Source organism: Carcharhinus amblyrhynchos, chromosome 17, assembly GCF_965287045.1.
Source record: "Carcharhinus amblyrhynchos chromosome 17, sCarAmb.v2.hapA, whole genome shotgun sequence".
NCBI lineage: Eukaryota > Metazoa > Chordata > Chondrichthyes > Carcharhiniformes > Carcharhinidae > Carcharhinus > Carcharhinus amblyrhynchos.
Genome location: NC_137340.1, coordinates 48,985,258 through 49,002,224, shown reverse-complemented (window position 1 = coordinate 49,002,224; position 16,967 = coordinate 48,985,258). Strand labels below are relative to the sequence as shown.

At 39.4% G+C, this 16,967-nt stretch overlaps 1 protein-coding gene across 1 annotated transcript in view; it reads left to right on the top strand.

Annotated features, from left to right (window-relative positions):
* Nucleotides 1-16,967, top strand: part of slc25a28 (solute carrier family 25 member 28) — a 40,843-nt gene continuing 23,876 nt past the window's right edge. The window contains exon 1 of the mRNA XM_080205926.1: nt 1-633. Coding sequence (XP_080062052.1) covers nt 241-633 — 393 coding nt within the window. The 5' untranslated portion in view covers nt 1-240. The remainder of the gene's footprint in view (nt 634-16,967) is intronic.

Genomic DNA, 16,967 nt, shown 5'->3' with positions numbered 1-16,967 from the left:
GCGGAGGGGTTGGGAAATTGAAGGTACGTCACAGGGCCTCGGCCCCCATTTTGCCTCCTTCCCGCTGGCAGTGCGGCCGAGGAGGAGGATGGCGACCGTGAGGCAGGAGGATGGTGGGGGCTGCTGCCTATAAAGGCCGGAGCGTTGAGTGGAGTAAAGTGACGGAAGAAAGGGAAGATAATAAATTGAGGAGTCAGAGCCCCAGGCAGCGAGATTTATTTTCTCTTCCCCCACCCCCCGATGGAATTTGAAAACGATGGAGTGAGGATCGACGTACCGGAGCGGGCCGAAGCGATCGCCAACGGTAACGGCAAGGCCAACACCCCGGGCGGCGGCGGCAGCAGCGGCGGGAGCAGCAGCATCGCGGCCGGCTCGGTGGCCGTCGCCCGCAAGTCGCCAGCCCTCGCCTCCCCGCCGCTTTTCTTCCACATCCTGGTGAAGCCGCCGTCCCCGCCCAGCCGCCTTTTGAATATTATGGACAATTTCTCGGATGAGAAGAACAACAGTAACAGCGGCGGCGAGGTAGAGTACGAGAGCCTTCCCGAGACCGCTTCCACCTCCACCCACATGATCGCCGGAGCGGTAGCCGGGGTCCTGGAGCACTGCGTGATGTACCCCATCGACTGCGTCAAGGTATCAGCAGCCCTGCCTCCCTCCCTCCCTCCCCAGCCTGGCCCAAGGGGGGTGGGGAGGGTGGCAGAGAAAGCAAGACAGGATATCACTTACACTGCCATCTGCCTCTGCACTCTCAACCTTTGCAAGGAAAGGAGAGTTGTGCACGTTTTGGAAGAGTTTCACCAGTTCTTTCCTAATTTTGTTTTGCAAACTGCAGAGAGAGAGAGAGAGAGAGCAGACTACTGCTCCAAAATCTAGCATTTCCAGTCCTCATCCTTCCAGTTGTTAACAAATATCTCTTCCCCCACTGGCTTAAGATTCGCAGTTGAAGGAATAAATATTTGATTTGTTATTGTCACATCTATTAGTCTACAGTGCGAAGTATTGTTTCTTGAGCTATGTAGACAAAGCATACCGTTTGTAGAGCATATAGGAGAGAGTGCAGAATGTAGTATCGCAGTCATAGTTAGGTTGCGGAGAAAGATTAACTTAATATAGGTCCATTCAAAAGTCTGATGGTAGCTGGGAAGAAGCTGTTCTTGAGTTGTTTGGTATGTGAACTCAAGACTTTTGAATCTTTTTCCTGACAGAAGATGATGCCTGAATTTATTTTGTTTCCTTGTTTGGGTTTAGTGTATATTTTAAAGGGAGTTTTCTCCTTTTTAGGGTGCAGAGTTAAGGGTTGGAGGAGCAATAATTACTGCCAGAGCTTATTCCAGTGAAAGGTGACTTAAACTGCATTCCTTTCCAAACAAGTTAGAAAGGAGAATGTGTACGTGTTGATCTAGATTTTATTTTATCTTTTTGTGCAGTCACTTCTTTCAACATTTCCTTATTGCAGCTAAGAGGTCAACATGTGTTCTGTGCTTTTTCTGGGAAAGACTAGAATAATTTCCTTCAGGGTGCAAATGGATGTGGCGGGGAAGAAAGAGAAAAGTCATTTACCCATAAATCTGAGTTAAGAACGTAACATAAGAAATAGGAGCAAGAGTAGGCCATCTAGCCCTTTGAGCCTGCCCCGCCATTCAATAAGATCATGGCTGATCTGAAGTGGCTCAGTTCCACTTTCCCGCTTTTCCCCCATAACCCTTAATTCCCTTGCCTACCAAAAATCTATCTACCCGTGTCTTAAATATATTTAGCGAGGTAGCCTCCACCACTTCAGTGGGCAGAGATTCACCACCCTTTGAGTGAAGAAGTTCCTCCTCAACTCCGTTTTGCTATGCATTTCTGAATCATCCTTTTGGGGTAATATTTGCACAAACTTGAGTGACCAGGAACAACAACTACACCACAACCTGCATTTATTTTGGTGATTACTAGTGGAAAGGCAAGGGCTTGGGATCATTTTTCCTATAAATTATAAAATCTCTACAGTGCATAATGATGCCATTTGGCCCATTGAGTCTATATTGACTGACACAATTTACCATCGTAACCAAATATTTACCCTGCTAACTTTGGAACACTGAGGGACAATTTATCGTGGCCAGTCAACTTAACCTGCACATCTTTGGACTGTGGGAGAAAACCGGAGTACTTAGAGGAAACCCACACAGAAATGATACGAGCATGCAAACTTCACACTGTCACCCAAAGCTGGAATTGAATCTAGGCCCCTGGTGCTGTGAGGCAGCAGAGCTTGCCACTGAAGGAAGCAGAAAATGTATGCCAACATATGCTGTTTTATGAAGTACCATTGGAAAGTTGAGATTTGTTTGAGAAAACCCCAGATTGTTCTGGGGGCTGGATAGGTGGGCTGTGGAATAACTGGCTTAAGTTTTAAGTGCCCTTCTGAAAGGTGAGTATTGAAAAATACTAGGAAGAGAATCAGAAACCTACAAATGTTTATGGGGAGGGGGAAGCTGTAACTGGACCAGTTTCTTTGCATGTCTCTGGACAATGGCACCTATAAAACTGCATCTCGGGAGGACTGCAACAACTAAAGTCTAGTTTACCTATGGAGTCTTTCAGTCTTATCTTGCTATGCACAGCTTAAAATCTTTCTCCCTTTTTTCAAATCATATGTTTGAATTGGGAATGGTTGGACTTGCCTGAATTCTCTGTAAAATAAGCTGTGTTTGAGATTTAACTTAAAATGGGATCTGTTTGAATCTTTTGACTCTGACTTATTTTCCCAAATAAACTTGCGTTTGAAGAAGAGTGAGAAGGGTTGAGCAACACACTTTGTGGAAGTCATAGATTGTTTACGATACTCTTGGTTTTGGAAAAAAGGATGGAAGAACAAGTGACTTTACTCCACTGCAGTCTTCAGAACGTAATGTTTTGTTTGCATTGTGGTTATTTGTGGGTAGTTAATTGTGGAGAACTTAATTTATGTTTTCTATCTGTAAGTAGGCTGAAGTGGATTTGACATAGTTGTTGGAGTCCCAGTGCTTTTTTTTAAATGACTTGGTAAAATGGATCAATTTTGTTTTGTAATATACTACTCTGATATACATTTTCCTTGTAAAAGAAATGATTGGCAGCCATTTTGTTACTGAAAGCAATCTCCCTAAAACAGATCATGTACTAATGTTTAACTAAAATCTAGAGCTGTACCTTAGTGTACATTCAAGGAATGTTGATGCCATATGAAAACTACTGGTGGTTTTTAGATGGACATTAGTGGCTGTGCTCTATTTATTGACTGATGTGATGAGATAATGTGCCGAGTACAGTCTGTCCGGGCACTGCCTATTGTAACTCCGACACTCTAGTTGTACATGTAACGATTGTTATAATTCAACAATTTGGAAGCTGTTTTAGAACAGATTGAGCATAGCATTTGGGTGGGTGCATTTTAAATACAGAATTTTAGGACGCTTGCATTAGGATGTTGTTCTTCCTAACCTTGCACTTCAAACTTAACTGTCTTGTTGGTTGGACATGATAGCAGTTTGACCTCTTTAGGATTTAAGGGCTATAATAATTAGTGACAGTTGAAATGCAGTGAAGATATAGACCAGTGTGTTTGCATTTAACTTTGTAAATCTTGTGTGCTTAAAACCATTTTTTTAAGTGATTATGCAAGCATGCCAAGGCTGAGCATAAATCCACAGATAAGAAAAATTGTGGGAGTACCTGACCCAGAAACAGGCCTGTATGAACCAAGCAAGAACTTGCGGATGAATATATGTAGTTGAGTACAGTGTAAGAAATTAGCTTTATTGGAAATGATTGTGCTGTCCGTGGAGACTTGATTTGGCTTTTGCTTGTATTTGGAGAAGTGAATACCCTGCTTTGTGTGGCATGTAATAGAAGTGACTGGGTTAACATAATGCCTTGCTGTTTAAAAACAGTTTCCTTAACAGTCTCTCGGCCTTTTGATCTAGTGCAGAAATTGATAGTGGCATGGTTTATGGGTACAGTGGTGTTGGAGTTTCTAATATGATTGTTTGATTTTTCAAGGAGTACTAGTAGTTATTACAAAAGATGTCTTCACTAATCCCCACTAGGCAATTACTCGCAGTGTAGTTGTCTATGCCTGTGTATGTACTCATTTCTCTGTTTACAGTCAGTTAACCGTATGCTGTTGTGCAGCAAGAGCGTATTAGTTAACATCAACAAGGGGAACCTAAATCAAGTATTACTTTAGACATTGACGCTTGGATATGAATGCCTGAGAATTGGCAGCAGGACCTCTGACCTTGCGGATCTCCCTTGCTGACAGCTGAGGGGCTGGTAGATACCATTTTGAAAACCTATGATAAGTTGAATATTGAATTTTTAATTTGAAAGTATTAAATATTGTCTTGTAATTTAAACCTACATAGTTTTGTGTCTAAACATTTCCTAACAGTGTAACCCATTGTCCTGTTCATACCTGTGCCTTAACTAGCATCATTTAAACAGACTGATTAACATCAAATTGTTTGTGGAATCTTGCGATACTCAAATTGGCTGCCACATTTCCTGTTATAGTAGTGTCAACTTTTGGAAAGGTGCTTCATTGATGTAAAAGGCAAATGTGAAAGGTGCCGTATGTATTTTAAGATATCAGAACTTGCATGGAAATATCTTGTGACTCGGACATGGAAGGACTACTGAAATACAAGGTGTTAAATACTAAACAGAACAAGGACAAAATAGGATTGTTGTGGAACATGGTTTAAATTGCAAGTAACCTGCAAGAAGGTGTGTAGCTAGGTGTTTGTGTTTTTGGTATGGAAGGAGGATGACGTTGTGGCTTGTACCACAGATTCACCATGACTTGCAGTTTTATAATATCCTGGGGTGTTGGCTGTCCTTTAGTGTATGTTGCCATGTAATGTAACTGGCTAGTATTGGCTTTTTAATTCTGGTAAAATGATAAATATGATAGTGAGATGGAATAATTAAGTGCTGATCCGAATTGAGAGACCAGAAAAATTGCATTGCAGCAGAGTCTTATTTGTTTCATATTGTAAAATACTCCCATTGCACAGAGTTCACTCCATTCCTACTAGGGGAAAAAATAACTTTAGAGCAAAAATGTTTGTAGTATTACCATTTTTGAACAATGTCACCCCAACATCTACCAGGCCAGGAACAATAAAATAGCATTGCTGTATTGTAGATAGGCTGAGAATACAGGCTGCAAAAATAGTAGATCCATTGGTGTAAATATCTTGAAGGAGAGCTTTACTGTGCAGTGAGGGTGCATTTTCACTTCCTATATTTTTATAGGATAGCATTTTGTTGCTCCTGAAGACAGCATTGTAATTTTGCCCCAGAGTACAGTATTATAAAGGATAGGGACAAAATGTGTCTCCTAGTGAAGTGCATTAGTGGTGGTTAGATAATATGAGTGACAGTAATCAAACTAGCATCAGAGAAATTCAACAAACAGAACATGTAATACAGGACACATGGTGTAATGTACACTTATCCTCAACGAGACTTGGCATTAGGTTTGAGTGTTTGGAAGTCTGTTTATAATGTATACCAGTATAATGTTGAGTGGCAAATTAACAGTTTGACCAAATTTACAGTCTAGTTGGCACTGTTGCTTTAAATTAATAGTTGCCTATATCCCTGATTTATAAAACTGAATTTTGATCTGTAGCTAATTTATGATTCTGTAGCAACTGTAATGCCATCATTTCTTCTCTGGTCACCAGGACACCTGCCTCTTTTGGTGTGCGACATGATTTTAGTCCATTTACCACATCACATGATTATTGCCAGAGCCTGATTGGCAATCTTTTCTGAAATTTTTACTCCCAGTAAATTGGTTTATTGTTTGAAATGGAGGTAGGATAAGCATGTCTGATTTTTGTCCACATAGCTACCAATAAAAATCACAGAAAAGTAAGAGTTTTCTTCCTTCTGGTGTTATGGATCAACTCCTGGTCCAGGATAATACAGTAGTAAAGCTGCTGAGCCTTGAGTGAAATGATAAAAATAGAAGCTGAACCTGTAACATGTAAATTTCAAAGGTCCCTTGGTACATTTTGTCCGGTCAGTGCTTCCTCAATTAGTGACGAGGGTAACTCTCTAATTTAGCACTTTGATTTTTGAGTCCTTACTGTGTGTAAAAATGGCTGCCATGATGACCTACAAAACATCAGCGTCTGAAACATTTACAACTTAAAATTGCTATTGTCTTCCTCTGTGTACTTCACTTCAAATCAGCACTGGTGAATCTTGTCCCTGGTACAGTTAGTAGCAATGTACATGTAGCAAAGAGTGGCTTTTTCCACATGCCACCTTTACTCCATTTATAGAGTTTGGATGAGATCAAGCATTTGCTGAATGCGAATGTTGAATTTATATAGTTCAGGCTTCCTTGCAGAAGATTGCAGGACTAAAAAAGTGACTGAATTGATAATACATCTGTTTACATTGGCTGGCCTAGTGTGGACTTGTCTTTTTGTTTGTGTACTTTTCGTATTCTAATTGCAACTCTGCCTGTACTTGTCATTAGTTGTGTTGTGCTTATACCAGCACAATATTACTCTTACTCCAGGTTGGCATTTAATAGTTTTGAATTTTTAGGACATTGCTGTGTAAGAAAAATATTGAATATTATCTTTTTTATTAAACCAGTAATTGTGGCGGTGATCATCTTAGGGTAGCAGGAGAGTACGTGAATTTTTCTGATCCGAGTCGCCATTAACTTCCACCACAGGCGAAAGGGACATTGAATTCCTGCTGAAATTTAAGTGCACTGTGCAAGAGATCTGCTTTCAGTCCTGGAAAAAGCTGCAAATATCTTTTTAGCTGGCAATATGATATTTCAGTAACTTGTTGGTTATTACACAGATTAGGTTTTAAAGTTGGAATAAGTTGTGCCCAGCTTGGGTGATTTTGTTGCATCAGTTTTTTATCAGCTTGACTTGATGTTTGTTAATGCATATCTTGGATATAACTTGGGGGGAGGGGTTTGCCCCAATATCAGTCAGCTGCAATTCATAGCAAAGTTATTTTTGCATTTAATGCTTACCAATGTCACACATAGAGAACTCTTCAGATTATTTTCAAGGCAGGCTTTCCTTGCAAAACAATGCAGTTCTTTATACTATGCTACACCAAGGCATACACTGATGTGACTACCTGTTGAAGAACATTTTACAATTCTTTTGAGCAGTTGTTTTTTGTTTTTAAACAAATCAATGTTTGGTTCTATATTGGTTTAGAGGATGCATTTACATCCTGTCACTGCTGCTTATCCCTTACCTCAGCAACACTAGTTTCCCTGGTAACAAATGAAGCAACAAAATTGTTAGCTGCTATTGCATTCTGGGAGAGAAACAAAATATAGAATGCCATTATCTGGGAAGTTGGCTGATCTTTGCTATGAAGATTAAATCATTTAAAATGAACTGGTCTTTTGTGCAATAAGCCTTTGTTTCAAAACTGGAATTTATTTTAAATAGGCAAGTCTGATATGTAAGAGGTTTACTGTATGTTGCTTCACCTGTCAATTATGAAATGGAAAGGCTTGCTTAATTATTATTGTTTGGCTTTCATTTCATTCGTTTTGTAGACTTTTTAAATTTAATGCTCAGTTGGTAACTGCACACAGCACACTATCTGTAATGTGCTGCTTTCTATTAGTAATGTGGTTTTTGTTATGCATTGAGAAGGCTTGGTTCTGTTTTGAGAGATTTCTGGATTTGGGATAGGAATTTAAAAAATCCCAACAAAGTTTTGACTCTTGGGCTTGCATTGTTTGACTAGTGACTTAACAGTTTTCTCTTGTGGCATTTGAGAGTTGGAAAGTGCTTATACAGATATCAGTTGAATACTTCGTACTGCACAATCAAAATTCAGTTTAAATTCTAATCCACTTTTGTCTTTTGGTTCACAGTCTAAGCAGCAATGCAAAGCAGAATTATTCTGAATCTCTGGCCAGTATGCTTGTAGAAATGTTGGAATGTGAAGGGTCTGGTGCAAACATGTCTCGTGACTATATTTTATTTTAACATTTGGTCTGAATACATTTGAGTGCCACTCTGGCAGTCATCTCCCAGTCTTCTGCCAAAATCACTTGGAAAGTTTTAGATAACTGCTTTTTTTCAAAAAAAAAATCACTTGTACAAAAAGCATTGTTGCATCCATAGTGGGAGAAAATCCAGGAGTCTAAATCATTAACTTGCATGAGCAGAGATTTGCATGGTGTGCCCAATTGCAACAGTTAAAAAGCAATGCCATGTGCTGCTTTTTATTTAGTTTCTTCATTCTCTTTTCATATCTTGTGCACCACACAGCCTGACACATACATTCCCTTAACTCTTGGGCTCCACTGCAAAGGCATAAAGATGATGATCCAAGGGATCAGGTGAGGGGAAGATCTTTATTGGGTCACACTGCAAAGGAAAAGTCTTCTAACTGTGCTTGTAGTTTTGTGCTGAAGTATTCAGAACTAGCTTCAGGAAATGTGAGCAGGACTGGTAATACAATCTTAGCTGTTGCAACTATGGAAATTATATGCCAGGGCTCCTGGCCATAGCAAGGGGAATAGGGATGAAAGGGGCCTCTATTTGCATTTGACCATTTCTGGATAATGGGAGAGCTTGTTTTGGCAGGTTTATAATTTGAAAGTAACATTGGAATATTCATTACCCCAAGTATAAGACTTGAGTTGTTGCTTTCAAATTTATTTGTTATCCACGGCTGTTTACATTCTAACACGTTTCACTGGGTAGAAACCTTACTTGGCTGATAAGGGGAGTAAGGTTGAAAATTCTGTGGTCAAATGTGTGACAAAATCTTGATTTTTAGGTAGAGAGGATTGTGGCAGGAGGGCGTAGTTTGCCAAATAAGCAGACAGTAAATGAAATTTAACGTAGTGCATGAACTGATGCATCTTAGGATGTGGATGCGTATATATGAACAGAGATCTAGAGGTTCATTTGAAAAAGTCCTCGACTTTGAAGGTTCTGTTAAACCTTTATAAATGTCTGGTTAGGCCTCCCCTGGAGTATCGTATCCATTTCTGGATCCAAATGTTGCCTGTACTGTGAGTTATCCAATTTGTTCCACAACTCTGCAATTTTTTTCCTTTTTAAGCAATGTATCTGATTCCTCCTTGAAGCTAAATCATCATAACTTGTTGACTTAACATTTTATTCATCTTCCCTCTGGTTCTTTTGCCAATCACCTTCAATTTGGTTACCAGATTTCATTTTCAAATTTATGAATCTACAGATAAATATTGACCAAAACAGGAGAACTGTCCTCTTCAGCTGGGATCTTTGCATGCATTTGGAGGAGCAGCAGGGCATCTTGTTACTATACCTCTTAACTGCATCGTCCCTCAACCCTGCACTAAAGTGTGCTTGCATTCCTCCCATATTTTATCAAGGTTTCTATGATCTAACACTAGGCAAATAACTACCATGAAGTCAAGCTGACATGTTTGAAACTAAGAATTTTATTTTGAGCTTTATATGTAATATTCATGCCTCCTGCTCAGCTGAGAGTTTCCGGCCCAACAAGGAAAATAAGTAATTGGAAAAGCAGAGATGGAGGAAGCATTTTTTTTTAAATAAAAACTGCTGGAAATTCTCTGGTCTGGAAGTATCTGTGAAGCAAGAGAAACAGTTAATGGTTTTGAGGCAGATGTGATTTCATAACTGGAGGGAAGAAAATAATCTTGGTAAAAAGGGAGTACAAAAGGAGAGGTGACTGTAGAAATGACAAAAGTTGTGGAATAAAAGGCAAAAGGAAAGGTATTGGTTATAGTGAGGAAACGAGGCATTTGTGCAGACTGACAGCAGATGTCAGAATAATGAGTAGCACTGCACAGAAGTGAAAACATGAAAAATAAGATTCAAACTATACCATGGCACCTATACCAGTGGGGTTTGGAGTTATTAGTCTGATGTTGAACACAATGTTGCATCCAGAAAGCTGTGAAGTGTCAAAGTGGAAGATGGAGTACTGTTCCATGAGCTTGCATTGAGCTTCACTTAGATAATGCAGGCTGAGGACAGAAATGGGAGTATGAGGGCAAGGTACTGAATTTTAAAATAAGCAACAGGAAGCTTAGCATTATGCTTGCACAATAAGCAGAGGTGTACTTAGAAGCAGTCACTCAATTTGCATATGGTCTGGAAGAATGGAATTTTGGGGCCTTGGTTGGTGAGGACAGATGAGGTAAAGGGGTAGTTGTTATGCCACGTAGTTTAGAATGTTGCTCGTCATCTGGGCCCACTAGGAAGCCTTCCCAGCAGATCCAACAACTCGTCTTAAAAGATTTGTTTCACTTCAAGCCCATTGTGCTGGATTTCTTTCAGTCCCCATTTTCGTGTTCTTAGAAAAGATTGCTGTAGTTTTTTCTATTTCATTCTTGTAAGTTTGGAACTAAAAGTATGACTACCTAAAAAGTACTTAATTGGCTGTAAAGTGCTTTGGGATGTCCTGAAGTCATGAAAGGCACATAAAGATGCAAGTCCTTTTTATTTGTCTTGCAAAGGAAATACTAGATATTAGTTGGCTTAAAATAAGTAGTTCACTGCACCTGACCTGTGAGCTTCGACCTGTGCAATGCCTAACAACAGCAGTTATTCCAAACTGTTCAGTGTAACAGCGTGACCTGATAACTAAATTTTTACTTTGCAAATTCCCACTTATCTGTTAATGTTATCTGATCAGTGACCTTTTAGAAACCATGTACTCTTTTTATATTCAAGGTGAGAAACCAGGGACACTAACAACCCTTAATTGTTTTAAATCCAAAACTCTGACAAATAACTTGTAAGATATAAATTTGATCAGTGTTGTGATGTGTTTGGTATTATTGCAAGCCTTCTGTTCAAGTGCGTACACATTTAAAACATAGCATTGCAATGTTTTGCTTAAGAAAAAGAGCAATCTCTTTGTAAATTTCTTTTTGTTTTTCAACAGAAGGAGTGTATTATTCTTTTACAATTGATAATGTTATCTCTGGTACTCCCACTGCATACTTTGTGTTTGAAATTCACTTTGCAGATTGTGGTGTTATAATGCCTGATTTAGCTGAAGTTGCGTAGTGTCCTTGTATTCATTTGAAGTTTAATTTGAAAGCTAGTTTGGGATAACTGTCTGTTAGACATTCTGAAAACAAATCTGCATTGCACAGGTCAAAGCTCTATTGGAGCAGTGAACTATTTATTATAAGCCAACTAGTATCTAGTATTTCCTTCAAGACAAATTAAAAAGGACTTGCATCTTTGTGCCTTTCATGACTTCAGGACATCCCATAGCACTTTACAGCCAATTAAGTACTTTTTAGGTAGTCACTCATGTAAGGTAGGAATCATGGCAGCCAGTTTGCATGAAGCTCATGAACAGTATGACTAGATAATCTGTTTGCGGTGCTGCTTGAGAGATTGTTAATAGGTAGTGGCCATTGCACTAGGGAAATCCTTTTGCAGCTCTTCAAAATAGTGCCACGGTTTATTTTAATTTCACCTGAGTGCACAGGGCCTTGGTTTAACATCAATTGGAGTGTATGTCCAGAGGTCTCTGAAGGCAACAGGACAGGTATGTGAGGTGGGTAAGAATGCGTATGGGATACTTGGCTTTATTAGCTGAAGTATAGACTGTAAAAGCAGGGAGATTATGATGAAGCTATATAGAACAGTGGTTAGGCAACAGCCAGAGTACTTGTGTGCAGTTCTAGTCACCACACTACAGAAAGGATATGATGGGGGGTGCAAAAGAGATTCACCAAGATGTTGCCTGGGTTGGAGCATTTCAGCTATGAACAGAGTCTAGGATTGTTTCCTTTATAGTAGGAAATGCTGACGGCAGACCTGATCGAGATGGACATAGGAAGGAACTTTTTCCCCTTACTGGGGGTTAACCAGAGGCCATAGATTTAAGATAAAGGCAGGGGATTTGAGGAAAACCTTTTCACCCAAACATTAATGGGAACCTGGAACTCCTGCCTGAAAAGGTGGTTGAGGTGAGAACCCTTAACTTTTCAGAAACATTTAGATAAACACTTGAAAGAGCAATGTGGAGACGGGGGTCCTATTTGGTCTTATTTAAAGTCCTTTTTTTTTTCACTACTGTTGTGAACAATTGCAGTACTGCTGCTTAAAATCACTTTCTCATATGTTAACTAGAAAATGTTTCTCTACTGGTTGCAGCTAGGTTAATCCAGGATAAATTTGAAATAGCAGAATTGGGGTTCATTGACCATACAAATACCATATTACAGTCATCAAATTGTGCTTTGAAGGCGAATACTATCTACTGAATGCTCCCACTCATGGCTGAGGACTGGGTCTTAAATGTGCAATGCTGCCCCATTTGCCTGCTCAGGGACTTGTCAGCTGGCTGTGCCAACAACTTTTATTAGTATCACTTCCTTGGTTGAATTCATCTGCCGTCTCATCGTCCATTAAGTTCCTTAAGCTTGAGCCTTTACTGCAGATGTGCTTGCCCTAAATCGCATTGACATCCAGAAACTCCCACATGCTAAAGCCTTGCCACATCCGTTCTGCCATCTTTAATGTGTTTTAATTTATTAGTATTCACTTACTTTCCTTTAGTTTATTTTACTAACTTTAACACCCATTTGTAGACTAATTTTAAATCTCAGGAATCAAATACACTTTAGCCATGCTCCTTTCCCTCCAGTAGAGTAAAAACCAATTCCTACAGGGTGATAAATGTGGAAAAAGGAAAGGAATACCCCCTTCCCCTCACTGAACACTCCCACTCAGCAAATTCTGTGTACACTTGATTCCACAACTTGGTGTATATAATTAAAATGTGCTTATGAACTTTCATTTTTGTAACTGATTTAATATCAGTTAATCTGTTATTTTCAAAGTAAAAGTTTTCAAGCAATTAGAACACTAGCTGGAAAACTTAATTAGACAAATAACCTGCCCGTGTTCTGCACAATCATCCAGATATATTTTCGGACATGGTTGCACAACGCGTGCAACTCTCAAATCCACTGATTACTTCATTTCCATTAATAATCTAAATGGGATATATTTTTAACAGGCCAGAGTGTATTTCAATGCATGTTAAACTTGAAGTTTCGGAGTTCTGCTACTGGAGCAGCTTGATGCTTTGTAACTCCTGAACTTGTTGCATCTAAAGATTCTGTTCTGTGCTAATTAAATCTATGGTGGAAAAATGCTTATGCTGGATAATGTTTGGCAGAAGACATGATGGTATGCAATAGAAATTGTGCTGGTGCAGTTGCATAAATAGTTCAGCGTTGTATTGAATGGCTGTAAGTCTTAGAACAAAAAAGCCTGTTTCTGTGATGCACTGTTAGGTTTTAACAGCTGTTATTTCAGATGTTGCAAGCTTTTCAGTTCTAATGCTCTTCTTTCGATCCACTGGCACACATGGGTGATCTTCCACAAGCTGTTACTCCATGAAGATTCTTGCACCTGTACACATTTCCCCCTAGTTTTCAGTCATGGTTTTGTCACCAGACAAGCAAAGAGTTGTGAAACATTACCCTGGGAGCTAAGTAAATTAATATTTCTTATTCTCCTGTTGTAATGTACACTTTAAAATAGTTGTTTATCTGAATCCCTGCAGTGCAGAAAGAGGTCATTTGGCACATGGGTCTGCATTGATTTTCTGCAAGTGTCCTAAGCAGGCCCTCCTCTTTGCCGTATCCACCTAACCCTATGCATTTAGCATGGCCAGTGTACCTATCCTGTACATCTTCGGACAGGGATATAGTTGCTACTTTTGAGATACTGGAATTATTATAACTCAACTTTGTATCTGGAAAGTATCAAATTTTCATTCAAAGTCCATGTAATTCTGTACTCATTGTCCTGAAACTGTGACATTTAATGAATGGAAAATGGTTTTAAATGATTATGCCAATTTTGAGGCTGGGTTGTTTTATGCATTCACTGCAGTTCCCAGAAAGATCCTTCCTGTCACCTGAATGCTAATTGTCTCAATATGGTTTTGAGAAAGCTGGTCCTGCTTCACATTTTGCATTTGACGTGTCAAAAACACTTCTGTTCCATAAGCCATTAAATTGCTGAAAGTGTGGCTGAAAAAATTAGGTGTTGGGAAAATACTTTTAAGAACCCTACAATCAGTGTTAGTTTTCTGTAGTCTTAGTGAAGTTGGTCACTCACCTTTGTAATTCACATCAGTTGTCCTTTGTTTTGAGACAGTAGATAGGATCATTGAACTGTTCAATGAATTTCTATTAAGTTACTAGAACAAACTAATGTAATTCAACTGCTGTTGGCTTTTCAATAGTTCTGATGCTCTCAATTGTTTGATGCACAGAGTAAAATGAGAGGGATTGCTGTGCAAAACTTTATTTGCCTTTGTACCTTGCAGTTTGATTTTACATGATTGATAACTAAAGACTTGAAATGGACTACTGCAATTATCAATGTACAGTTTTTCATCCAGTAGCTGCAATCTGTAGGATAAATGGGAATTCAGCTGGAGCAGTGATCCACAGTAATACAAACCTCCAAGTTTGTCCGTTTAAAGATGTTGAGTTTGATTATATGTTTAAACATCTGAGGATTTGATCCAGTATGTTAGCACATTAGATTTAAATATTGTATTGAAGGGTATAGCAGCAGAATGGAAATTGGATGTTGGATATGTAAAAGGAGGAAAGGGAAGAATTTGTGCATAGTCATTCCCACCAGACAGGAACCAGAAAGTTTGTTGTAAAATTGTCATAAGTGCATTTTTAACTGATTTTGCTAGCTTCTCTTTGGCCACCATCATATCACGAGTAGGGAGGCTGCAGTTTCAAGTCCATACTTTGTGCTGATTCTCAGATTGATTCTTACTAACAACTTTTAAAGTTTGTGCAGTAGGATGTATACTGCAGATCATCCACCAATACTTATAGCATTATTGTTGTTTCTTTGGTCATGTGTAAAGGCTAGTTGTTTTATCTTTGTTGGAATAAAGCCATTGTTGGCAGTGGTAAATATTTGTGTCCTGATCTGTCTTGGGACTGTTCTTTCCCCTATCACTGTGTTCTTCTTTTGGTCCACCTTGTAACTTGTTAGCAAGTTCAAAATGAATGTTACATTATAGTTTGAAAAGTTGACTGGACTTTGAAGGGTTGGAATGGGTGGATTTATTAACAAATCTTTTAGTACAATTAATTTTTACCCAGATGCAGGTCTTTTTCAATCTACTCCCTCCCCTGATTTTTGTTTCACCCCACCACCCCCAAAATGGAAGTGGAGTTCATTGGTGTATACATCCTTTAAAGGTTTGCATCTATTAACTACCTTCTTGTCCTGTGAGGGGGAAAAAATGGCAGCTAATTGCAGGCATGGAGTATTTTTCTTTTAAATTGCTAAGTGCCTTTTTTAACTGCAACACATCTCTGAATAATATTGAGACACAATTGCTAATAATCCTTTAAACTGTCATTATCTCCCTAGAAACTCAGGGTCTGTCTAAGGTGATGCTGGCAAAGCATTATTTGATTTTTTCCTTCCAAGCTAACCTGCGCAAAGATATTTTGGCCTTGGAGGGAGTGCAGAGGAGGTTTACTAGGCTGATACCGGAGTTGAGGGGGTTGAGCTATGAGGAGAGGCTGAATAAACTGGGCTTGTACTCGTTAGAGTTTAGAAGAATGAGGGGAGATCTCATTGAGATGTTTAAGATGATGAATGGGATGGATAGGATAGAGGTGGAGAGACTCTTCCCACTCAAAAAAGACAGGACTAGGGGGCACAGCCTCCAAGATAAAAGGGGGGCGGTTTAGAACGGAGTTGAGGAGGAACTTCTTCACACAAAGGGTGGTGAATCTCTGGAATTCTCTGCCCATTGAAGTGGTGGAGGCTGCCTCGCTAAATATTTTTAAGACGCGGGTTGATGGGTTTTTGATAAGAGAGGGGATTAAGGGTTATGGGGAGAAAGCGGGAAAGTGGAACTGAGCAGCGACAGATCAGCCATGATCTTATTGAATGGCGGGGCAGGCTCGAAGGGCTAGATGGCCTACTCCTGCTCCTATTTCTTATGTTCTTATGTTCTAACTTTGGCAAATAGTTTGTCCTAAATCTTGTCAGAGCCAATCTCAGAGAGACACAGCTGATGGCTAGTGCTTGTGATTCAATCAACTTACCACCAAACAATGTGGTTAGATGTGTCCATCTTTAGAAAACCGATCAACCACCTTGAAATTAGGCTTGAGGGAAGTTTTTCAGGACTGGAACTTTCTGGCCATTCACACCAGCGGGATTCTCTGTCCCAGCTACAACGAACAGAGGTTTGATAGAGTGCCAAATTCTGTCTTTGCTTGTAGGGCTGAAAAATTCGCACCTTTCCTTTAGATTGTGTAAGTTTTTTTGAAATAACAATACAGGTAATGTTGATTTGCTGTAAAACCTGCCAGTCTAACGCTAACTGTTGAATTTCAATGATATTTATCCTACTAACAAAACAGAAACTAAATTACCTCCAGAAATTGGAGGTTCTACTTTCTTTCCTCCTTCACTCATTCAGCAGTTATATAATTTCTTCTTTGAAGGGCTGGTGATTAAGTTCAGGTGTCAAACACTTGAATTCTGAATCTTCCGTGTTTTCTTCCCTGTACTTGCAAGGTGCCTGTTCACAAGATGCTGCCTTGTACATAGAAACCTGCCTTCCGTTGCAAGAGGCACATTATGTTGTGTGGCTGGAATTTTTGAGAAGGTGCACATCTTTTAAAAGATAACCCTGGATACAGCTTATTCAAGATGCATGATAACCACACCTATTGTATAACTTATGAAAGTAAAGTCTTTCATAACTAATGCAAACCTCTCATTTGTTGGTATAAAACTATTGCTGCAAACAAAGCCTTCATTATGGTTCTTTTTTAGAAGCTGCCAGCAAACCATTGATTCTCTTCTAATACAATGGGCATTACTAAAATTGAAGTTACATGAAATATGACTCCCTGTAGTCTGCCTCCA